Source organism: Salvelinus sp. IW2-2015, linkage group LG7 (assembly GCF_002910315.2).
Source record: "Salvelinus sp. IW2-2015 linkage group LG7, ASM291031v2, whole genome shotgun sequence".
Classification (NCBI taxonomy): Eukaryota; Metazoa; Chordata; class Actinopteri; order Salmoniformes; family Salmonidae; genus Salvelinus; species Salvelinus sp. IW2-2015.
Genome location: NC_036847.1, coordinates 12,500,600 through 12,526,365, shown reverse-complemented (window position 1 = coordinate 12,526,365; position 25,766 = coordinate 12,500,600). Strand labels below are relative to the sequence as shown.

The 25,766-nt window shown below is 42.1% G+C and overlaps 1 protein-coding gene across 1 annotated transcript in view; it reads left to right on the top strand.

Moving 5' to 3' along the window:
• Positions 1-25,766, top strand: part of LOC111966410 (forkhead box protein J3-like) — an 84,666-nt gene that overhangs the window by 15,505 nt on the left and 43,395 nt on the right. Inside the window, exons 2-3 of the mRNA XM_023991015.2 lie at positions 18,075-18,192; positions 18,561-19,007. Of these exons, the coding sequence (XP_023846783.1) occupies positions 18,657-19,007 (351 nt within the window). The 5' untranslated portion in view covers positions 18,075-18,192; positions 18,561-18,656. The remainder of the gene's footprint in view (positions 1-18,074; positions 18,193-18,560; positions 19,008-25,766) is intronic.

Below are 25,766 nucleotides of genomic sequence, written 5' to 3'. Positions count from 1 at the left end.
CGTTAGCTTTTTCCTTGTTATAGGTGGTAAGTCGATGAGTTGCAACCTCTTCTATCGTGGTATGTTTTTAGGTGTTACTGTTTATCTGTGTAGGCTAGATATTTGATTCTAAGTTCTCAAAGGGCCCAGTGTGTCTTAAACTACTGGTTGAGACCATAGCACCGCCTGGATTTAGCTAAATGGTATTGGCACTTGTATTGGAACCTGTGCTATAGTCAGATGACATGAAAATAGAGCTCTTTTGCCACACATACGAGTGGTGGGTTTGGTGTCGAAAAACTGAAGCATATGCAGAAAAGTACCTCATACCTACTGTAAAATATGGTGGTGAAGCTTTGATGTTATGGGGGTATTTTGCTTCCACTGGTCTTGAGGCCCTTGTTAAGGTCAACGCCATCATGAACTTTACCAAGTACCAGGATATTTTAGCCAAAAACCTGGTTGTCTTTGCCAGGAGGTTTAAACTTGACCGTATATGGATCTTCCAGCGAGACAATAACACKGAGCGCACATAAAAATCCCCAATTAAATGGTTAATTTACCACAAAATCTACATTTTGCAATGGCCATCTCGCTCTCCGGACTTGAACCCCATTGAAAACCTGTGGTTTTATTTGGAGAGGGCAGTCCATAAGCGCAGACGAAGGATATCAAGGATCTGGYAAGATTCTGTATGGAGGAATGGTCTAAGATCCTTCCCAATGTGTTCTTGCAATCTCATAAAACATTTTAGAAAAAGGCTCAGTGTCATTATCCTCGCAAGGGGAGGGTGCTGGAGTATTAAAACAGGGGTGCTAATCTTTTGTAGATGTTTTTTTACACTTATTAAACAAAATCTCTTTCTGAGAAATTGTATTTATTGCGTATACAATATAGCTCAACATTTGTAGTATTTATTTTTGTATTTTTTGCTGATCTTTATCAAGAGTGCCAATCATTTTGGACATCAGTGTACAGTACCAGTCAAAAGTTTGGACACACCTACTCATTCCAGGGTTTTTCTTTATTTTTACTATTTTCTACATTGTAGAATAATAGTGAATACAAAAAAATKTTGAAATAACACATATGGAATCATGTAGTAACCAAAAAAGTGTTAAACAAATCAAAATATATTTTATATTTGAAATTCTTCAAAATCGCCAACCTTTGCCTTGATGACAGTTTTGCACACTCTTGGCATTCTCTCAACCACATATGTTTTGATTTCTAAGACATTCTAAGGTTTGTATCATCCACAACTAGTGATGCATCGATATTACATTTTTGGCGAATACCGATATCCATTTGCCTTGCCAAGAAAACCGAAACCAATATTACATTTTAAGCATTCTAGTACAGTTCAATAGTTAAAACACAGGCACTGCATCTCAGTGCAAGAGGGGTCACTACAGATCCTGGTTCGAATCCAGGCTGTATCACATCCTCCCGTGATTGGGAGTCCCATAGTGCGGCGCACAATTGGCCCAGCGTCGTCCGAGTTTGGCCAGGGAAGGCCGTTATTGTAAATAAMAATTTGTTCTTAACAGACTTGCCTAGTCAAATAAATGTTACACACACACACACACACCACACTGACCCAAAAGTTATTTTTTGGGCATTTATGTATGTCCCCATTTCCAGTAAAACATAATCAAAACCTATTTATTTCACTTACTTGCTGTGTTGTTTCGTTGTTCATTTGTTCAGTCGTTTCATTCTAGCTAGCTAACTATATAGCTAGGTGTCATAATCAAAAATAACCCTAATTTATAAGAKAGTTCTTATTTGATTAATGGTGGTCGGACCCATCTATGTGAAGCTAGCCACAGTAAGGATTAGCCACAATAGTGGACTTTGCAGTTAGCCTTCAAAATAAAAGTATGTCCTTGACAGTGATGCAAATGAATACAAATAGTAGAATTATGCCATAATTGAATACATCATGCTAAACGAGGCTGGAATGTTATTTAAAATCAACAAAAGACAATKATTTGTTAATTTGACAATCTATTAATCACACTGGATGTACTATAAACTCAGCAAAAAAAGAAATGTCCCTTTTTCAGGACCCTGTCTTTCAAAGGTAATTCGTCAAAATAAAAAAAACTTCACAGATCTTCATTGTAAAGGGTTTAAACACGGTTTCCCATGCTTGTTCAATGAACCATAAACAATTAATAAACATGCACCTGTGGAACGGTCGTTAAGACACTAACAGCTTACAGACGGTATGCAATTAAGGTCACAGTTATGAAAACTTAGGACACTAAAAGGGGCCTTTCTACTGACTCTGAAAAACACCAAAAGAATGATGCCCAGGGTCCCTGCTCATCTGTGTGAACGTGCCTTAGGCATGCTGCAAGGAGGCATGAGGACTGCAGATGTGGCCAGGGTCAATAAATTGCAATGTCCGTACCGTGAGACGCCTAAAAAGCGCTACAGGGAGACAGGATGGAGAGCTGATCATCCTCGCAGTGGCAGACCACGTGTAATAACACCTGCACAGGATCGGTACATCCGAACATCACACCTGCGGGACAGGTACAGGATGGCAACAACAACTGCCCGAGTTACACCAGGAACGCACAATCCCTCCATCAGTGCTCAGACTGTCTGCAATAGGCTGAGAGAGGCTGGACTGAGGGCTTGTAGGCCTGTTGTAAGGCAGGTCCTCACCAGACATCACCAGCAACAACGTCGCCTATGGGCACAAACCCACCATCACTGGACCAGACAGGACTGGCAAAAAGTGCTCTTCACTGATGAGTTGCGGTTTTGTCTCACCAGGGGTGATGGTTGTATTTGAGTTTATCGTCGAAGGAATGAGCGTTACACCGAGGCCTGTACTCTGGAGCGGAATCAATTTGGAGGTTGAGGGTCCGTCATGGTCTGGGGCGGTGTGTCACAGCATCATCGGACTGAGCTTGATGTCATTGCAGGCAATCTCAACGCTGTGCGTTACAGGGAAGACATCCTCCTCCCTCATGTGGTACCCTTCCTTCAGGCTCATCCTGACATGACCCTCCTGCCTAACAATATCACCCTCCATACTTCTCATTCTGTGCATGATTTCCTGCAAGACAGGAATGTCAGTGTTCTATCATGGCCACCGAAGAGCATACCACCATAGTCCCTGTGCCCAAGAACACCAAGGTAACCTGTCTAAATGACTGTCGCCCCGTAGCACTCACATCTGTAGCAATGAAATGCTTTGAAAGGCTAGTCATCGCTCACATCAACACCATCATCCTAGACACCTTGGACCCACCTTAATTCGCATACCACCCGAACAGATCAGGGTTTCCGTTAGCCGGTATATGACAGCTTTTGGCCGAWTAAAAAATAGAGAAAAATAAAAAACATTGCAAAATAATCATTTTTATTAATTGATGGAAATACCAATCGATGTGCTCCAACTTCAAAGGCAAATATACTTCATATGCTTATAAATCCTCACGCTGCTTGGAAATTAGTGTTGGGTGTGTGTGTTTCCATTTTTACTCACGTAAAATAACTGGCGAGGATTGTGTTGATTATCCCCGTTTACAGTGTGCCCGCCYAGAGGATTCTTTCTCCAAAACAGCATAAAGACGGCCTCAAGATTGCTCTTTCTTGAGGACAAGGTAATGAGACTAATGACCATTGCAAGCTGCTCCAAGAAGTTGGACAGTTTTGACTTCCCAACAACAGCGGCTCACTTTGATCATTGTAGTCCCGTGTGGGTCAGTTGGTAGATCATGGCGCTTGCAACACCAGGGTTGTGGGTTCGATTCCCACAGGGAACCAGTATGAAAATGTATGCCCTCACTACTCTAAGTTGACTAAAATGTAAATAGTTAGTCTGGGTAGCTACTCGGTTATCTACAATGACCCTTTTTGCACTAACTATTTTCAGTCTTCACATGCTGTCAATGATCTACACAAAATACTCTAATGTCAAAGTGGAAGATTAATGAAAAATAAAACACTAATATACCTTGATTAGATAAGTATTCACCCCCTGAGTTAGTACCTATTTGAAACACCTGAAAAACTTCCAAGTCTTTGCTGATGTTATTTGTGTAGACAAACAGTGAAATGCTTACTTACGAGCCCTTCCCAACAATGTAGAGAAAAATGTTAACTTACCAGTACCGAGTAGTGTTGTCACGATACCAGATTTTTGACTTTGATGCCATTACCAGGTTTATTATCACAATACACGATACCGAAACAATACGCAACACCAAAACGATACTCGATACCGCGGCAAAATAACAAAACAGGTCATTTGACTGATCACATTCTCATTTACAGCAACAGCCTGTATAATAATTACAGGGGAGATGAGGGGGATGAATGAGCCAATTTGAAGCATGGGATGATTAGGTGGCCATGATGGTATGAGGGCCTGATTGGGAATTTAGCAAGACACCAGGGTTAACACCCCTAACTCTTACAATAAGTGCCAAGGGATCTTTAGTGACCCGTTTTAACATCCCATCTGAAAGACGGCACCCTACACATGGCATTGTACCCAATCACTGCCCTGCATATTGGGATACATATTATTTTTTACCAGAGGAAAGAGTGCGTCCTAGTGCCTTCTGAAACCACTTCCAGCAGCTTCTGGTCTCCCATCCAGGGACCGACCAGGACCAACGCTGCTTAGCTTCAGAGGTAAGCCAGCAGTGGGATGCAGTGTGGTATGCTCCTGGCAAAAAAAATCTAATTGTATTAGTTAAAGTCAAAGAATAAACACTGGCCTTTTATTTTATTTATTTTTTACATTGAACAATATGTTGATTACTGGTAGAACACATACAATAGAAAATATAATATATTCAATTTCGAGCAAAAATTAAACACCATATTAAATAACAGAAAAATACCTTCAATTTTCCTTATGCAAAACCATATCGGAGACTCAAAGCAGAGAAAATAATTGTACAATTACATGTAAACTGTTTTAAAATGTAATTTGATACATATCAGGGTTACTTTGCTCATCTATAGCCATAATATTGTCAATTGACATTCATTAGACCTATAATTCATTATTCATTATAGCGAAATAATTGTATGTATTGAATGAATAGTTTAGTTCCAAAACGACAGGGACTCTACAAGGTGTCGAAAGTGCTCCACAGGGATGTTGACTCCAATGCTTCCCACAGTTGTCAAGTAGGCTGAATTTTTGGGGTGTTGTACCATTCTTCATACACACAGGAAACTGTTGAATGTGAAAAACCCATCAGAAAAACCCAAACCGGTGTGCCTGGCACCTACTACCATACCCCGTTCAAAGACACTGAAATCTTTTGTCTTGCCCATTTGCCCTCTGAATGGCACACATACACAATCCATGTCCCATGTCTCATGTCTCCTCCCCTTCATCTACACTGACTGAAGTGGATTTAACAAGTGACATCAATAAGGGACTGACCAGGTGAATCCAGGTGAAAGCTGTCATTGAAAGAGCCTGTTCTTAATGTTGTGTATACTCAGTGTAGCTGTGGACAGCACAACAGCAATCAGCCTGTAGAGCAGTGCATGGGAGTTCTCACGGCCGGCAGGGCACAAGCACGAAAGACGTGCCGGTGTTATATGCCGTTCCGTACATTCTAATAGAATTAGTAGAGAGGAGAGAGCGATAGCAAGTAGAGAAGAAACGGCACAACATGTTAAGGGGAAATAGTAGGACCGTGGGTTACACACCTGAAACCAAACATAAAGCCTAGACTGCAAACATGCGCTAGAGCCGTGCTAGATCAACATAAAAATGTCATAGCCCCATGATGAGTGAATATGATTGCCTAACCTGTACAAATGACTATATAATTTGATACAATGAAGGCTATATTGTAAAGACTATGRCTATGCATTGCATMCAGAACTTAAGAATGAAGTGGCAATGAGTAACGATGAATATCGTCAGATAAATATAGGTGGATCATGAATTATACTGTATGCACCCTTGTCCCTGCAGAAGATAGCTACTGTATATTTTGAAATAACTGTTTGCTCCCTGCAAGATAAAGTTTGACACAAGACAAAATGATGTTTAGCAAAGAGCCATAGTAAAAATGTATGACACTGAATATGAATCCCGGATGTAAGGAAAACCCATAGGTTAAGTGTTCCCCATGAATAGCCTTGAGACTTGAGTAAAATGAGCGTTAACAATAAATCCAACCAGATCAGATAGCTGAAGTGAATGATATTATATATCAATGTGGAATGACAGCTAACCACGCCCACAGATCTTAGAGATGTAATTATCAAGCTCTCTTCTCCAGGAGTTAAACATGGGGCTTAACTCAATTTTATTGAAAGATGAGCAAGAACCCGCAAATAAAGGCATCGGCTTTGCCTCAATATCTTATAATTGAACTTTTTTCAGATGGAATGTCGTCTGGCATCGAGGCGGAGAGTAATTATGATTATGGATTTGCCTTTTTGMACCTTTTTTCTCCCTCTTTCCAATGCCCAGTACTCCCAGACATGACAGTTGTTGGCGTGCCGACAGGCTCCTACATTAGCCACACAACACAGTCCTCCTCGGAAACCCCGTCAGCTCATCACACTCGGGGGTTGTCATTACTTCGCCTTCTTCCGATAGAAAATATTTGGATTCCTCCTTCTCTCTCACTCCATTCAGAGTCCCTATTAAAATGCAGAAGTGTAAAGCCACTCTCGGTCTAAAAGCCTGGCGAGCAGCGGGGGGCTGTTAGCGKTGCAATCATCTGAGTGAGTGCATCCCAGCCACAAAGTCTAATGGGTGAATACAATAACAATAACACACAGGCCCAAYCTCTTCTAAAAATGGACAGTATGCCCAGTTATGAGTCTCATAACCAGTTCACAGGGTTGTGCTAATTTTAGGGCTTTTTGAAAGATGTTCAAATAATGTTTAAAGTCACTGAAAACCCCCCCCCCAAAAAGAATTCATCATATTCTGTTACTGCTCATGTTTTTTAGGTCGAGGCTAAAAGTTGCAAATCAATTTAAAATGGCCCTATTGCTCACTATTCCCTCTTGAAGGCACCAGACATGTGTGGCAGACAGGCTTTTGTCACTATATTTTGAGCGGGGGAAGGAACATATTACGGGCCCTAATCTCGTTCACCAAAATATGCATATCTGTTTTAGTTTCAGGCAAATTATATAATATTGAAAGTCAGGATAATAAGGAATAATAGGAATCAATGCAATTACCAAAGTCCTGCTAATCTAATCCTCTTTGGGATCACCCCTCTTTCTCTCTGCCCAGAGTGTTTCAGTTTTGGTATTTTGGGGTATTTTATTAGGATCCCCATTAGCTGTTGCAAAAGCAGCAGCTACTRACCCTGGGGTCCACACAAAACATGAAACATAATACAGAATGACATAATACATCACATCAAAAGACAAGAACAGCTCAAGAAGAGAAATACATAAAYCATTTTAAAGGCARACGTATGGAACCCTGACCTGTTCACCGGACGTGCTACCTGTCCCAGGCCTGCTGTTTTCAACTCTCTAGAGACAGCAGGAGCGGTAGAGATACTCTTAATGATRGACTATGAAAAGCCAACTGACATTTACTCCTGAGGTGCTGACCTGTTGCACCCTCTACAACCACTGTGATTATAATTATTTGACCCTGCTGGTCATCTATGAACATTTGAACATCTTGGACATGTTCTGTTATAATCTCCACCCGGCACAGCCAGAAGAGGACTGGCCACCCCTCATAGCCTGGTTCCTCTTTAGGTTTCTTCCTAGTTTCTGGCCTTTCTAGGGAGTTTTTCCTAGCCACCATGCTTCTACACCTGCATTGCTTGCTGTTTGGGGTTTTAGGCTAGGTTTCTGTACAGCACTTTGTGACATCAGCTGATGTAAGAAGGGCTTTATAAATAAATTTGATTGACGTAGCATACATATCAATTCATACACACAAACTATCTAGGTCAAATAGGGGAGAGGCGTTGTGCCGCGAGGTGTTGCTTTATCTGTTTGTTTTTTTTAAACCAGGTTTGCTGTTTATTTGAGCAATATGAGATGGAAGAAGGTTCCATGCAATTAGGGCTCTATATAATACTGTATGCTTTCTTGCATTTGTTCTGGATTTGTGGACTGTGAAAAGACCCCTGGTGGCATGTCTGGTGGGATAAGTGTGTGTGTCAGAGCTGTGTCTAAGTTGACTATGCAAACAATTTGGGATTTTCAACACATTAATGTTTCTGATCAAAAGAAGAAGTGATGCAGTCAGTCTCTCCTCAACTCTGAGCCAAGAGAGACTGGCATGCATAGTATTTATATCAGCCCTCTGATTACAATTAAGAGCAAAACATGTTGCTCTGTTCTGMGCCAGCTGCAGCTTAACTAGGTSTTTCCTTGCAGCACTGGACCACACGACTGGACAATAATCAAGATTAGACAAAACTAGAGCCTACAGAACTTGCTTTTTGGAGTGTGGTGTCAAAAAAGAAGAACATCTCTTTATWATAGCCAGACCTCTCCCCATCTTTACAACCATTTAATCTATATGTTTTGACCATGGCAGTTTACAATCTAAAGTAACTCCAAGTAATTTAGTCTCCTCAACTTGTTCAACAACCACACCATTCATTACCAGATTCAGCGGAYGGCTAGAACTTAAGGAATGATTTATACCAAATACAATGCTCTTAGGTTTAGAGATGTTCAGGACCAGTTTATTACTGGCCACCCATTCCAAAACAGACTGCAACTCTTTAAGGGTTTCAGTGACTTCATTAGCTGTGGTTGCTGATGCGTATATGGTTGAATCATCAGCATACATGGATACACATGCTTTGTTTAATGCCAGTGGCAGGTCATTGAAAAAAATAGAAAAGAGTGGAGGGCCTAGAGAGCTGCCCTGCGGTACACCACACTTTACATGTTTGACATTAGAGAAGCTTCCATTAAAGAAACCCCTTTGAGTTCTWTTAGATAGATAGCWCTGAAMCCACGATATGGCAAAGGTTTAAAAGCCGTAACACAAGTTTTTTTCAACAACAGGTTATGGTCAATAATATCAAAGTCTGCACTGAAATATAACAGTACAGCTCCCACAATCTTCTTATTATCAATTTCTTTCAACCAATCATTTGTGTCAGTGCAGTACATGTTGAGTACCCTTCTCTATAAGCATGCTGAAAGTCTGTTGTTAATTTGTTTACCAAGAAATAGCATTGTATTTGGTCAAACACAATTTTTRCCAACAGTTTGCTTAGAGCTGGCAGRAAGCTTATAGGTCTGCTGTTAGAACCAGTAAAGGCCGCTTTACCYCTCTTGGGTCGCGGAATTACTTTGGCTTCCCTCCAGTCTTGAGGACATAGACTTTCCTCTAGGCTCAGATTAAAAATATGACAGATAGGAGTGGCTATAGAGTCAGCTATCATCCTCAGTAGCATATCATCTAAGTTGTCAATACCAGGAGGTTTGTCATTATTGATTGATAACAAAAAAAAATCTTCCTCTCCCACAKTAACTTTACAAAATTCAAACTTGCAATGCTTTTCTTTCATTTTTTTTTTTTTAATGCATGAATATAATTGCTCACTGTTCATTGTTGGCATTTCCTGCCTAAGTTTGCCCACTTTACCAATGAAATAATCATAAAAAGAATTGGCAACATCAAATAGTTTATTCCTCACAAAACTATCTGATTCAATGAAAGATGGAGTTGAATTTGTCTTTCTGCCCATAATTTCATTTAAAGTACTCAAGTTTTTTCCCATCATTCTTTATATCATTGATCTTGGCTTCATAATACAGTTTCTTCTTCTTTTTGTTGAGTTTAGTCACATAATTTCTCAATTTGCAATAAGTAAGCCAGTCAGATGTGCAGCCAGACTTATTAGCCACTCCTTTTGCCCCATCTCTTTCAACCATACAGTTTGTAAATTCCTCATCAATCCTTGGAGCATAAACAGTTCTAACAGTCAGTTTCCTAACAGGTGCATGTTTATCAAAAATTGGAAGAAGCAATTTCATAAATCCATCAAGTGCAGCGTCTGGATGCTCATTAATCACATCAGAAGAACAAATATTTTTAACATCAACATAAGAGTCACAGCAAAATATTTTGTATGATATCTTATACACTATTTTAGGCCCAGCTGTTGGAACTTTGGCTTTCCTGGATATAGCCACTATATTGTGATCACTGCATCCAATGGGTACGGATACAGCTTTAGAACAAGGTTCTACAGTATTAGTAAAAATGTGATAGATACATGTGGATGATCTTATTCCTTTAGTGTTTGTAAACACCCTGGTAGGTTGATTAATAATCTGAACCAGATTACAGGTTATTACATCTCTTGCGCCTCCAGAGATGCAACCTCTCTCATCGTCACTCAATGCCTAGGTTTACCTCCACTGTACTCGCACCCTACCATACCCTTGTCTGTACATTATGCCCTGAATCTATCCTACCACTCCCAAAAATCTGCTCCTTTTATTRTCTGTTCGCAACGCACTAGACGACCAGTTCTTATAGCCTTTAGCCGTACCCTCATCCTACTCCTCTGTTCCTCTGGTGATGTAGAGGTTAGCCCAGGCCCTGTGTGTCCCCAGGCGCTCTCATTTGTTGGCTTCTGTAACCGTAAAAGCCTTGGGTTCATGCATGTTAACATCAGAATCCTCCTCCCTAAATTTGCTTTATTCACTGCTTTAGCACACTCCGCCAACCCTGATGTCCTAGCTGTGTCTGAATCCTGGTTGAGGAAGGCCACTAAAAATTCTGAAATTTCCATCCCCAATTACAACATTTTCTGTCAAGATTGCTACTCCGCCCCCTTTGCAGGCTCTCTCTGCAGTAGATAGAACTGCTAGAGTTCTGTCATACTATCCAGYTCTATGCCCAAACATTTCGAGCTTCTACTTTTAAAAATCCATCTCTCCAGAAATAAGTCCCTCACTGTTGCCGCTTGTTATAGACCCCCCCTCAGCTCCCAGCTGTGCCTTGGACACCATATGTGAATTTATTGCCCCCCGTCTATCGTCAGAGTTCATACTGTTAGGTGACCTAAACTGGGATATGCTTAACACCCCGGCCGTCCTACAATCTAAGATAGATGCCCTCAATCTCACACAAATTATCAAGGAACCTACCAGGTARAACCCCAAATCCGTAAACATGGGCACCCTCATAGATATCATCCTGACCAACTTGCCCTCTAAATACACCTCTGCTGTTTTCAACTAGGATCTCAGCGATCAKTGRCTTATTGCCTGCGTCCGTTATGGGACCGCGGGTCAAACGACCACCCCTCATCACTGTCAAACGCTCCCWAAAACACTTCTGCGAGCAGGCCTTTCTAATCGACCTGGCCCGTGTATCCTGGAATGATATTGACCTCATCCCATCAGTAGAGGATGCCTGGTTGTTCTTTYAAAATGCTTTCCTTAACATCTTAAATAAGCATGCCCCTTTCKAAAAAAATTGAACTAAGAACAGATATAGCCCTTGGTTCACTCCAGACTTGACTGCCCTTGACCAGCACAAAAACATCCTGTGGCGTACTGCACTAGCTTCGAATAGTCCCCTCGATATGCAACTTTTCAGGGAAGTCAAGAACCAACATACACAGTCAGTTAGCAAAGCAAAGGCTAGCTTTTTCAAACAGAAATTTGCATCCTGCAGCATTAATTCCAAAAAGTTTTGGGACACTGTAAAGTCCATGGAGAATAAGAGCACCTCCTCTCAGCTGCCCACTGCACTGAGGCTAGGAAACACTGTCACCACCGATAAATCCACGATAATCGAGAATTTCAATAAGCATTTCTCTACGGCTGGCCATGCTTTCTACCTGGCTACCCCAACCCCGGCCAACAGCTCTGRACCTCCCGCAGCAACTGGCCCAAGCCCCCCCTGCTTCTCCTTCACCCAAATCCAGACAGCTGATGTTCTGATAGAGCTGCAAAATCTGGATCATTACAAATCAGCTTGGCTAGACAATCTGGACCCTCTCTTCCTAAAATGATCCGCCGCCATTACTAGTCTGTTTAACCTCTCTTTCYTATCGTCTGAGATTCCTAAAGATTGGAAAGCAGCCGCGGTCACCCCCCTCTTCAAAGGGGGAGACACTCTAGACCCAAACTGTTACAGACCTATATCCATCCRGCCCTGCCCTTTTAAAGTCTTCGAAAGCCAAGTTAACAAACAGATCACCGACCATTTCGAATCCCACCGTACCTTCTCCGCTATGCAATCCGGTTTCCGAGCTGGTCACGGGTGCACCTCAGTCACGCTCAAGGTCCTAAACGATATCATAACCGCCATCGATAAAAGACAGTACTGTGCAGCCGTCTTCATCGACCTAGCCAAGGCTTTCGACTCTGTCAATCACCGTATTCTTATCCGGACAGACCTCAATAGCCTTGGTTTCTCCAATGACTGCCTCGCTGGTTCACTAACCTACTTCTCAGATAGAGTTCAGTGTGTCAAATCGGAAGGCTGTGGTCCCGACCAATGGCAATCTTCTATGGGGGTGCCACAGGGTTAATTCTCGGGCTGATCTTTTCTCTGTAATATCAATGACGTCTGCTCTTGCTGCGGGTGATTCTTTGATCCACCTCCGCGCAGACAACACCATTCTGTGTACATCTGGCCCTTCTTTGGACACTGTGTTAACAAACTCCAGACGAGTTTCAATGCCATACACACTCCTTCCGTGGCCTCCAACTGCTCTTAAATGCTAGTAAAACGAAATGCATGCTCTTCAACGATCGCTACCCGCACCCGCCCGCCCGACTAGCATCACACTCTGGACGGTTCTGACATAATAGTAATGTGGGCAACTACAAATACCTAGCTGTCTGGTTAGACTGTACTCTCTTTCCAGACTCACATTAAGCATCTCCAATCCAAATGATTCAAGAATCGGCTTCCTATTTCGCAACATAGCTCCTTCACTCATGCTGCCAAACATACCCTCGTAAACTGAGTATCTACCGATCCTTGACTTCGGCGATGTCATTTACAAATAGCCTCCAACACTATACTCAGCAAATTGGATGCAGTCTATCACAGTGCCGTCCGTTTTGTCACCAAAGCCCCATATACTACCCACCGCTGCGACCTAAATACTCTCTTTTTCGCTGGTCCTCGCTACATATTCGTCGCCAAACCACTGGCTCCAGGTCATCTATAAGTCTTTGCTAGGTAAGCTCTGCCTTATCTCAGCTCACTGTTACCATAGCAACACCACACCCGTAGCACGTGCTCCAGCAGGTATATTTCACAGGCATCCCAAAGCCAACACCTCCTTTGGCCGCCTTTCCTTCCAGTTCTCTGCTGCCAATGACTGGAACTAATTGCAAAAATCACTGAAGTTGGAGACTTATATCTCCCTTACTAACTTTAAGCATCAGCTGTCAGAGCAGCTTACCATCACTGCAGCTGTACACAGCCATCTGTCATTAGCCCATCCAACCAACTACCTACTTCTCCCTATATGTTTTTTGTTTTTCTGTTCTTTTGCACACCAGTATTTCTACTTGCACATCCTCATCTGCACATCTATCACTCCAGTGTTTAATTGCTAAATTGTAATTAACTTCGCCACTATTGGCGTATTTATTGCCTTACCTCCTTCATTGCACACACGTATAATTTTCTAGTGTGTGTATTGATGGATTGTTGTTCCCCATGTGTAATCTCTGTTGTTTGCGCCATGCTTTGCATTATCTTGGCCAGGTCGCATCTGTAAATGAGAACTTGTTCTCAACTGCGGCCTACCTGGTGAAATAAGGTGAAAAAACTAAAAAAAAACAGGCGCTGGTTACAGTAGAATCCTCTCTTGAGCGACGAACATCTAGAAAAACCAGTCAGTATTCAGGTCCAAGAAAGTAGACCTCTCTGTTTACTTACATACACTATCAAGCATTTCACACATATTATTGAGATACTGACTGTTAGCACTTGGTGGCCTATAGCACCACCCAAAAGAAAGGCTTTAGATGTCAAGTGAACCTGCAACACAACACTTCAATAACACTTGACATAAGATCTTCTCTAAGCATTACAGGGATATGGCTGAATACAGTTGATCGGAACGAGTACATACACAAATTTTCTGTTAACAAACTATGTTTGGCAGCAGGCTTAGTGTGCATGACCACAAGTAGTTTTTCAAACAATTGTTTACAGAAAGATTATTATTATAATATCACTGTATCACAATTCCAGTAGGTCAGAAGTTTACAACACATAAGTTGTGCTTTTAAACAGCTTGAAAAATTCCAGAAAATTATTATGGCTTAGAAGCTTCTGATAGGCTAATTGAATCATTGAGTCAATTGGAGGTGTACTGTGATGTATTTCAAGCCTACCTTCAAACTCAGAATAAGACCTCAGAAGACCTCAGAATAAAATCGTAGACCTCCACAAGGCTGGTTCATCCTTGGGAGCATTTCCAAATGCCTGAAGGTACCACGTTCACTGTACAACATAGTAGCCAAGTATAAACACCATGGAACCACGCAGCCGTCACCAGAGAAGAGACGCGTTCTGTCCCCTAGAGATGAATGTACTTTGGTGCGAAAGTGCAAAATCAATCCCAGAACAACAGCAAGGACCTTGTGAAGATGCTGCAGGAAACCGGTACAAAAGTATCTATATCCACAGTAAAACGAGTCCTATATCGACATAACCTGAAAGGCGCTCAGCAATGAAGAATCACTGCTCAAACCACCACAAAAAAGCCAGACTACGTTTGCAATTGCACATGGGGACAAAGATCTTAGACTGTTTGGCCATCGTTATGTTTGGAGGAAAAAAGGGGGAGGCTTGCAAGCTGAAGAACACCATCAACCGTGAGCACGGGGGTTGGCAGCATCATGTTGTGGGGGTGCTTTGCTGCAGGAGGAACTGTGCACTTACAAAATAGATGTCATCATGAGGGAGGAATTATGTGGATATATTGAAGCAACACTTCAAGACATCAGTAAGTTAAAGCTTGGTCACAATTGTTTGTTCCAAATGGACAATGACCCAAGCATACTTCCAATGTTGTGGCATATGGCTTAAGGACAATAAAGTCAAGGTATTGGAGTGGCCATCACAAAGCTGACTCAATCCTATAGAAATTTGTGGGCAGAATGAAAAAGCGTGTGGCGAGCAAGGAGGCAAACCGATGACTCAGTTACACCAGCTCTGTCAGAGGAATGAGCCAAAATTCACCAAACTTATTGTGGGATGCTTGTGGAAGGCTACCCGAAACATTTGACCCAATTAAAACTTTAAAGGCAATGCTACCAAATACTAATTGAGTGTATGTAAACTTCTGACCCACTGGGATGTGATGAAGAAAGAAAAGCTGAAATAAATCATTCCTCTACTATTATTCAGACATTTCAACATTCTTAAATAAAGTGGTGATCTAACTGACCTAATACAGGACATGTTTCTAGAGATTAAATGTCAGGAATTGGGAAACATTTAACTGATTTAATTTGGCTAAGGTGTATGTAAACCGGGAGGTGACCGCTATATAAATCAACTGTAAAGGCAATGGCTTCTAGACTGGCAATCATTTGTGTATCTTTTCAAATAATATATAGAAGCATGGGGTCTTTAGACGTGAGTCCTGTGATCATAGCCGTGTGAATTTATTTATTTTTTGCAGAGAATTTGTTGTCAAAGGGGGTGGCAAATCTCTTTTCTTTCTTTTTTGCCCGCGCTACAGTCGGCTATAACAGTCAGCTAATACAAGGCTAGTAAATGCCCAGTGCACTACTTTTTTGAGAACATGTCTCTTTAAAAACAATACAAATAATTTTTCAGATTTTGTTCAGATTTTTCAGGGGGTGCTGCAGCACCCTCAGCACCCCTACTTCCCATCGGCTATGCTTGTGGTTGTATTGGTGTTGTTGCTGTCTCCACACTACTATGCATTTGAAAGGTTCCTTACTCACAGCCCAGCTGCAAGGAGAACAAGATAATCCCTCTGATGTGTAATTCATTGGTTGTTATTCAATATTTGACATGAAATATCAATGTGTTTTATTAGATGTTTGTTTACATTTTAGTCATTTTAGCAGACGCTCATATCCAGAGGGACGTACAGGCGCAATTAGGGTTAAGTGCCTTGCTCAAGGGGACATGGACAGATTTTTCATGTAGTCGGCTCAGGGATTCAAACCAGCGCCCTTTCGGTTACTGGCACAGTGCTCTTAACCGCTTGTCTACCTACCTGATTGCCCCTTTAATGAATCCATTTGCAGACTTGGCACAAGCCCCTTCTATCCAAGGTATCAGGGTTCCCACAAGTCTTCCTGTTTTTGCCTGTAATTACTATGTGTCAAGTAACTCTCATGACAGGCAATTCTTCTATGGATGGCTGTGGTACAAGTTGTGGTTACATTCAGATATTTGATTTTGGAGCTTGCTTCATCATGGCTGAGCCGTGGTTACAGAAGCTAAATACCTCAGTGATGGTATTAACACACAACCACAAATCAGAGACAAGCTCTGAACCCTGTGTACCAATTGGGCCTGTGCTACGGAACTCAATGCTTCAAAATAGCTAGCCTATTTAACTGTTTTACTCTGGAAAGCTCAGTAAGGCGTGTCTCTGCAGACTTGAAGGAAAACAAATGAACTGTAACGGCACACTTGCTTCAGATACAATAGGCAGAGCGCTTCCAGGTATATGGGTTAGGGCAGTCACTGTGGGACTTGTTGACTGGGTAATCACTGTCTTTGTGTGTTCGGTCCCCTTTTTCCCAGAAGCAGTGTCATGCCCCCTCGCTGTTCTAGCGTATTACTCATCCTAGCGCCTCGCTATGCTAACGCTATGCCATCACAACAGTCAAGCCCACGCTCTAAACTGCAACAACAACAGCAGCAGCAGCAGCAACACAGCAGGTCGGGGCTTGTGGCAGCCTGATTTGCAGCTAAAGCCTACTCTTAATGAGGGGAAAAGAATAACTTGTGTTGTTTTTTTRCCCTTCCCCATCCCCCTGCAGCAAAAAGGTGGACTAATTAAGATCGCTTCCTGGGATTGGGGGTCTGGCTCTGCTTTCTCTCACAGTGCCACTGTCAAGTGCCTTCAGGAAGAGACGGGGGTGGCGGTACAAAAGCTCACCCAGCATTTTCCCAGCATGTTTGGCTAGATGAATATGCGTTAAACATTTTTGTTTTTTCAACTTGTAATTAAACTGGTTTGCGGGCAGAGTATTGTCTTCGTTTTCTTCTCTTGTATGTTGCTCTCGAGGGTGATCTGCAGAAACCGAGTTTTGTATTCCTGGTAGACCGCCTTAGAAGTTTCAGGAGATGATACTGTGTGTGTGTGTGTGTGTGTGTGTGTGTGTGTGTGTGTGTGTGTGTGTGTGTGTGTGTGATTGCGTGGGCTGGGGTGTTTGTCTCTGTTTAAGGACACTTGAAGTTGTATGGGCTCAGATGTACAGGTATCCTTTGGAGCTTAGCCTCTACTACTGACCAGGTTTTAGCCTGGAAATGGTATTTTCAGGGTTCAAGCAGGACATTGGTCCACACTGAAATGATTCTATACTCTGAAATAGATATTTTAGATTTTATTAATATATGAAGTGTTATTTTATCATGTTATTTGTGTACAGCAACATTTAGCCCTGCTTGTGTTCTTCTACATACCTTTGCGGATTATGGTACTGTGTGGATCTGAGTCTTACAAAAATAGCTGAAAACAAATTAAAAGTAGAGCCTTCTCTTCTGAAGCACTGTGGTTGTTTGTGGCAGAAGCGCTACTACCTTCAGGTCTGAAACTGAGAGGTGGGCCTGGACTTGACAGCAGAGTGGGGCACGTCGACAGAGAACAGTGGAGATTCTGGGTTTTCGGGTTCCTCTGGGGAGTTGGAATTCCTCCCGTGCTGTTCCCCCATTTGGCAGGCAGTTGTGAAAAAAATTCCCAAGCTTTTAGTCACTACGCAGATCGAGTTGCCGTTTCTACTTTGTTGGAGGGAGAATGACAGAAGCAAGCCAGATAGACAGAACTCCGACAGTGTTGCTGTTGTGGTGGGTGGCTTTGCGATAAAGTCATTTTTTTTGTCACTAATGAGTGTTGTCAGCCAGGACTTGACAAACTCCCCTTTTGTGTGTGCTTTCTGTGTTACAGCATTGGCGCCTCAATGAGGAGCGTATGAACATGCACCATAGAAGGACTACTCTACCTTTCGGTTCAATACATTCCACAGATGCTTGGGCCAGAGAAGAGATGTAAAGATACTAAAACAGTAAGAATTTGCTCAAATTAACTCAAATGACTTTGTTTGCTGATGCCTTTGTTTCTTTATTGTTAAATGTACAGCTTTGAGTGAAGTTGAAACTTAGAGGAAACAGTTTCTATGTAAAATATATGTTTGATATTGAGGGAGGCTATGACAGACACAGTATTTGCTGTGCTGAAATCTGGACCATTTCATGGAAAGAATCAAGAGCACCAAATCCCTCTCCTGACCATATCTGATCACGTACATACACTATCATCTCCTGACACTTCTATTCGTCCGTAGTCCAGTCAGCTGCAGTGCATACCGTTTCATATCTGTTCATTTCTTCCTAGTTTTTCTGTTGTTTAGCAAACACCCTACTTTTCTTGTAGAATTCAGCCGGTGCCGCTGTGCAACAGCAATCCAGTGAGCGAAAGGAGAGCATCTCCCCGCCCTGCCCCTGAGTCCCCCAACCCTTCACCACCATCATGACCTCTGAACTAGGGAGCAGCCTTACCTCCATGGACTGGCTTCCCCAGCTTACCATGCGGGCGGCCATCCAGAAWTCCAACGCCGGGCACCAACACCACACTCACGGGTACCCCCACGGGCATCATGGCCACGGGCTGGGAAAGAAGAATGCCCSGCTGGACCAGGGAAACATGCTGGACCAGGAGGAGGTGGCCCAGCATAGGGATGGCAAACCACCCTACAGCTACGCCAGCCTTATCACCTTCGCCATTAACGGCTCGCCGCACAAGAGGATGACCCTCAGCGAGATCTACCAGTGGATCTGTGACAACTTCCCCTACTACCGGGAGGCTGGCAGCGGCTGGAAGGTAGGAGGTGGATATGGAAGAATGGCATTTGGTGTGTATTAACGGGATGGTTCACTTCAGATTCAGTTTATTCTAATGGAATTAGGTGGTGCTCATCTTTCCTATTAGTTTGGGATTGAGGTCTGCATATTTTTCTGACTGCATGATGTGGGGATCTATGTAACCCACTTTTGAGGGATACGAATGTCTGATAAACTTAGATTTTTGGTAAACTATCCCGTCAGGTACGTTTATACCTGTTGCAGTAACGGGTCTTGTTGTGAGGACAGGATTTTACAAGTTCAATTAGCAGACTTGGTCTGACATAGTCCACCGTTTATCACCTTCTAAATTCAATATAATGTATATTATAATCTGGATAGTTTGGGTCCTAGATGCTGAAAGGTGTGGAATATCAGACAATTTMACATGAGTATGACAAAAAAAAAATATTATACTGTTCTAATTACTTTGTTAACCAGTTTATAATAGCACCTCTGGGGGTTTCTGGTATATGACCAATATACAGTATCACGGCTAAGGGCTGTATCCAGGCACTACGTGTTGCGTCGTGTGTAAGAACAGCCCTAGGCCATATACCATAAATCCTCAGGCCTTATTGCTTAAATAGAGATTTCAATGTGATAAAAAAAATACATTGAATAAGTCTGAACCAGTTTTGACATTTTTGTTTGAATGTTTGTTTCACATTTTAATTGCTGCGCTGGTCTTGACTTTTTCAACTTGTCTCGGATGTATGAGGAAATATTACTGGTGACGGTCAGTCATTGCGACAGTTGTCAGATCCAACAGCAGAATGTGGAAAAGCTTTGTAGAGGAGTACGGCAGTGAGTGACCGAGTGCATGTTCCATTCAGGTGMCATTAACAAATCTTTAATGGTGCAATCTGCGATTTGTACATGAATTAAAAATGTTTTTACTTTAAATGTATTATATATGGATTGCAGCTTTCATGTAAATGGCATTGTATGAATCTAGGCAATATGACATGACATGCTTCTTTTACTTGAGAGGTGAGTGGAATCATCTGGAATATTTTGGTTTAGTCTAGGGAATACCTCCCATTATTAATCACATGACAGAGGCTGTGCTTTTTCTGAGGAGGCTGCCTGGCTACAATGTCCCAAGTAGATGTGTCCCAAATGGCACCCTATTCCCTACAGGCCCTAGTCAGAAGTAGCACACCATKTAGGGAATAGGATGCCATTTGGAACAAATCCACAACAATCTCCATTTAATCTCTTTTTTTCTCAGTGAGTGAAAATATCTTCCCTCTCCATGCTCCGTTCACAAACCTATGTTTATTCTCAGGATTTAATCTTCCTGAGCTAAATTGCATGCCAGCAGCTCAAAATGGTTTGTGATAAAAGTCTGTTTGTTTTGGTAGGGTTCCAAGCTTGTTGACATGGTCATGAGATATGTTCTGCAGATTTCTTCTTTCATTTGCTTACAGAAAACCAAGAGAAATAGATTTTCTAGACCTTTCAGGTATTGTGATTTGTTTTTTCTTGAATTGTCAATGGTTACTCTCTGTTCAGGCGGTTACGCCGTCATATGGGCAATATAACTCAGTCTTAAATAGGATAGGCATAATGCCCTCATTAATACGTGTGGTACTACAGATGTTTAAGATCTGTAAGCTTTCTCTGATGTGCTTATAAGTATTTATTTAAGTACCAAGAGTGGTATGTCTTCCACACAACAGTAATAAGTAGGGTTGACCCCAAATATTCTATTCTATTCCGATTCTATGAGAAATAACTGAGTTTTGGCGCAGATACAGTGACTAATGCTAGCTAACGTTAGCAACCAGCTACTTAGCTGACATTTGTGGGTTTGACGGATACCGTATTTATTTTTAAATGGCAAATCTGATTCAAACCTCACAATTGGGATACAGGGACATCCCTAGTATTAGGGACGTTAATACAGACATTAATACTAAACTGAATCTATTGATCAACGACTTGTATTTATATTATATTTTTTTAACTCTGCATTGTTGGGAAGTGTTCGTAAGCAAGCATTTCACAGTTGTCTCCACCCGTTGAATTTTGTGCATGCGACAAATACAATTAGATTTTCTTATTTAATTTTCGTTAGAAAAACACTTCTTCAGTACATTGGCCCTCTTGGGTATTATAATTGTCCTTGCATTGACAAGCTAGATGAATCACACGTGTACTTACATGTGTAAAAAGGCTACCCATATATCCACCATAAACGTAAGAACCATCCTGAGGATTTAGCCTTTAATTTCCTCAAGACCAAACTAGACATCCTAGGAATACTCCAGATGATGAGATGCACAGAATAATCTGGCACGAGGACTGTTAAGGACTAATAGGCCGACTGCATACATGGCTCAGCCTCAAGCTGTAAACATTTAATCCCGGATGTACCTGGCCAGTGCAGAGGTGTTGTGGTTGAAACGGTGATCTGCATCAAAGTGAACGTGAACGAATTCATTACAGTCAAGGTGATTACTGTCAGCTGCAAACAGTATGAGACAGACATGGAGCCCAAGCAGTGTCTGGATTCCTTGATTTGGAGAATATACTGTTGATGCTCAAGTAAAATAGCTTGTACAACACGCACGCACACTCACACAGACACTTACACACACACAGTCCACCACACACCACACACACAGCCACACACACACACACAGTCCACACACACACACACACACACACACACACACACACACACACGTGAGTGTGTGAGTAAGAGAGACTCCCACTCAGGTAGGCATACGTGTGCAGTCTACAGATTACAGTAGGGCTGCTCAGCCAGAGGAGATGGGTAGTGGTGAGTTTACTACCCAGCACACGCACGCGTCTGCTCTGTATGATAATGTGGATGCACAGGCAGCAGAGAGGCCAGGTTGAAATCAGGCCAACGCTAACTCCTCTCCCATTTTGAACACAAGCGCATTAGCCACAGGATACACTGAGTGTAATCAGATAACTCGTCAAGGTCATAACACGTCCACATGGTATGAGGGAGCAGGACATGGGATGCATCCCAAATGGCACCCTATTCTCTTTATAGTGCACTACGTTTGACGGGGGCCCACGTAAACCTCTCACTCATTGGTCGATAACAGCATTTCTCATACACATAGGGCTCTGGTCAAAAGTGGTGTTCTACAAAAGGAAAAGGGCTCTATTTGGGACATGGACTCTGGTCAAAAGTAGTGCACTATAAAGGGAATAGGGTTCTAATTTGGAACAAGGGCCCTGTTCAACATTTGTGTGCTATATAAAGGCAATAGGGTGTTTGGACTAGAGGTTGGCAGAGGTTGATTCCGGCAGGAATGGGAGAGAATTTCTAGTCAAGTTCGGAACAGGACAGGATTCCTTATTGATGTCACTTGTTAAATCCACTTCAATCAGTGTAGATGAAGGGGAGGAGACAGGTTAAATAAGTATTTTTAAGTCTTGAGACAATTGAGACATGGATTGTGTACGTGTGCCATTCAGAGGGTGAATGGGCAAGACAAAAAMATTTAAGTGCCTTTAAACAGGGTATGGTAGTAGGTGCCAGGTGCACCGCTTTGAGTGTGTCAAGAACTGCAACGCTGCTGGGTTTTTCACGCTCAACAGTTTCCTGTGTGTATGAAGAATGGTCCGCCACCCAAAGGACATCCAGCCAACGGCAGGCCAGTGTTCGAAAACGGGTCATTGATGAAAGAGGACAAAGGAGGCTGACACAAATTGTGCAGAGCAAGTTAGTCAACTGACATTTCAGTAGAATATTGCTGTCCAAAGACCCATAAAAGAATGCACAACTCGTTGTACCTTGACACGAATGGGTTATGGCAACCAACTTAAGTTCTACTTCTTTCAGCAAAAAACAAGAAACTGTAGTTGCAGTGGGCTAAGGAATGAAAATACTGGACACTGGAGAATTGGAAAAACATTGCCTGGTCTGACGAATTGAGGCAGTTCTGAGGGCAAAAGGGGTGTAGCTCAATATTAGGAAGGTGTTCCTAATGTTTGGTAAACTCAGTGTAATTTAGTTAAGAAAAAATAATTAGAAGAAAATAAATGCTAATTTCCCCCTTCCGTCAACTCACTCTCATGCCTCGCTCCAGTTYTAGCCAGCCACTACTTTAACTTATATGCACGCGGAGACCCACCATTACACATGCCCATATCCATGAGTTCATCCAACTCTGGGTAAGAGGAAGGGCTGCCTTCATTGCCCAAATCTCGTACTGTGGTTGTTATTAGCTGTGTGTGCAGGCAATGGTCTRGTGAGCGCTGAGCAGCAGCCAAACGAAGCAGTTGCTATGGCTACTCACAACCCAAGCGGGAGACAGACGATTTCCACTAGATGGCACAGCCACGAAGTCTAAATTGCCTGTATTGTAAAAATGCATGAACACTAAAATGACATTTTAGGTTAGGGTTAGGCAGTGTGATTAAGGTTAGGTGGGGTTTATGACTTTGACTGTGGTAACTAGTGATGACCGGGACAAACAAACAGCAGTTAATGGAGGAAGTTATTTCTGATTTCCGCTTGTAAAAATGGGCACCGAGGGATTTTTATCAGGATGGGACAGGAACATTTCCAGGGTTATAGAACTGTTGATCTGGGATCAGGACTGTACGGGGATTTGTTCTTTTCTTTACAGGACAAGTCGGGACAGGAATACATTTTCACTCCTGTGTCAACCTCTAATTTGACATCCCAACTGCTATTCTGATACCAGCTGTTATGGAAAGAGGTGCTCTGCTTTATAAGCAGTAGGCCTAATATAAATGTGTGTTTTATGTCACATTGAGCTATGATATAATGTGTTTTACATGCATACCTACATATGTACTGTGTTTTATAGAGCTTTTATAAACTTCTGGAACTGTGGTTTTGATTCATAAACTGTTGTCTTTTCTCTTTGAAACCTTTTGTGAAGTGCACATATGCTCATCAGTTGAAAAGCATATGATCAGTGTTGCATCCCGGTAAAAAAACGAGAAATCGTATTTGACTATGCAATGTTTCAATCAGTGTTCTTTTTTTTTTTGCAATTTTTTTTTGCTATTCAGTTGTCATTAGGTGGCATCATATGAACTGGACTTGTAGCTCCCGTGCAGAATGCCTCATATTCCTTCTAGATAACATATTGGGGTGCAGTCTTCGCCGCCCGATTTCTCTCGTGTTTTTTCTCTCAGCCCCGTCCTCCTTTAGATTCCATAGTGCCTGGCTCTACTTTCTCATGCCCTGTTCTCTGCCCTTGCAGCCTTTTCACATCGCTGTGTCCTTCCACCCCACACGGCCTAGGCCCTCTTCACGAGAACACGTAATCAGTGCCAGTGGAATTCACCACAGGCATTTCCTCTCGTCTCACTAGTCAATATTAGTGTTTCTCTTACCATTATTATCATCAGCGGGCATGAAAGCCTGCTGAAGGGACTAGGCTGAAAATGAATATGCATCAAATACTAACCTTAAGTTGGAATTGAAACTGTAACAACACAAGTTTGCCTATCCTTATGTAAATCTAGATGTAATGCTGCTGTGCCTGCCCTTGTGGTCCTGCTACCAGTCTTGCTGCCTGCCCTTACAGCCAGATAATTGGCTCTGAATTAGCGCCCCTAATGTGACGGTGCAAAAGGCTGCTCTGATGGCCTTTGGCCTTTCAATGGACGCCACGTGTCACACCCAATGATATAAAATTAGCAAGGGTCATGGATTTTTTTCTGGATTTTATTTTCAACAGTTGGTTTTAGAATAATGGGGATGAATGCATCAGTGATTTTTGCGCTCATGGGACTACTTTTTGGGTCTGGGGGCAAAGGACAGTACAGTAAAAACGTCGTCTTTGATTGATCCTTTGTGTGTGTGTGCGTGCGACGGAGTGTCTAAAATGCATATTTTGTCATATATATATATATATATATATATATATATATAGTCTATATGGATATTTTATTGTGTTTTTCTCTTTCGTCTTGTTTACTCTCTGTTGCCTGGCAACGCAGACATAGCTGTAGCCTCTTGCATGCATCCCCTGTTAACATGTTACGCATGTCCTGTCTGCCAGCCAGATGTGTGTGTGTGTGTGTGTGTCTCCACGCACCTGTTCCTTAGGCTCCACTGTCAACCTTTCTTGGCTATTACAGACTACTACGCATGGTCTCCTGTATAGTAGAAACATTTGCACACATTATTAAAACTTAGATAAGATTTTTATTTTAAAGATGATTTTTTATTGTGGATGAGGATGAATTTGTGGTGGCTCCTGATTTACATATGTTACGTTTATGTGCTTGACAGATATGCGGCACAACGTATTATCATTGCGGCTGTTATGACCACCGTAACTCTTGTTGAACAGCGGCCTTAAAAGCACTGTTTGTTAAATCTGCCCCTCTATGTGCCCAGATTTCATTCCCAAATATTTCATACTAATCAGTATTATCAGTCTGTATTTATGTTGTAATTAAAAGTGTGAGGTATTTCCCTGGTTCTATTCACAGGAGGATAGGCATACGTCCAATGTCATATTTCCTTCATTATTCACCTAGGGTTGTTATTCTCTGATATGTCTAATAATAGGGGTGGTGTTGATTTCAAAAGGGGCTGGAATGCAACAATTACAAGGCTGCATCTGGGATTTGGCATAGTTGATAGAGTATACAGTATGTCATACCTGTGCAATGTTAACGACCCTCTGCATTGCAAGGTGAATAAGGGTTTTTAATGTAATTATATTGAATTAAATTGAATATTATTCCGATGACAGTGGCA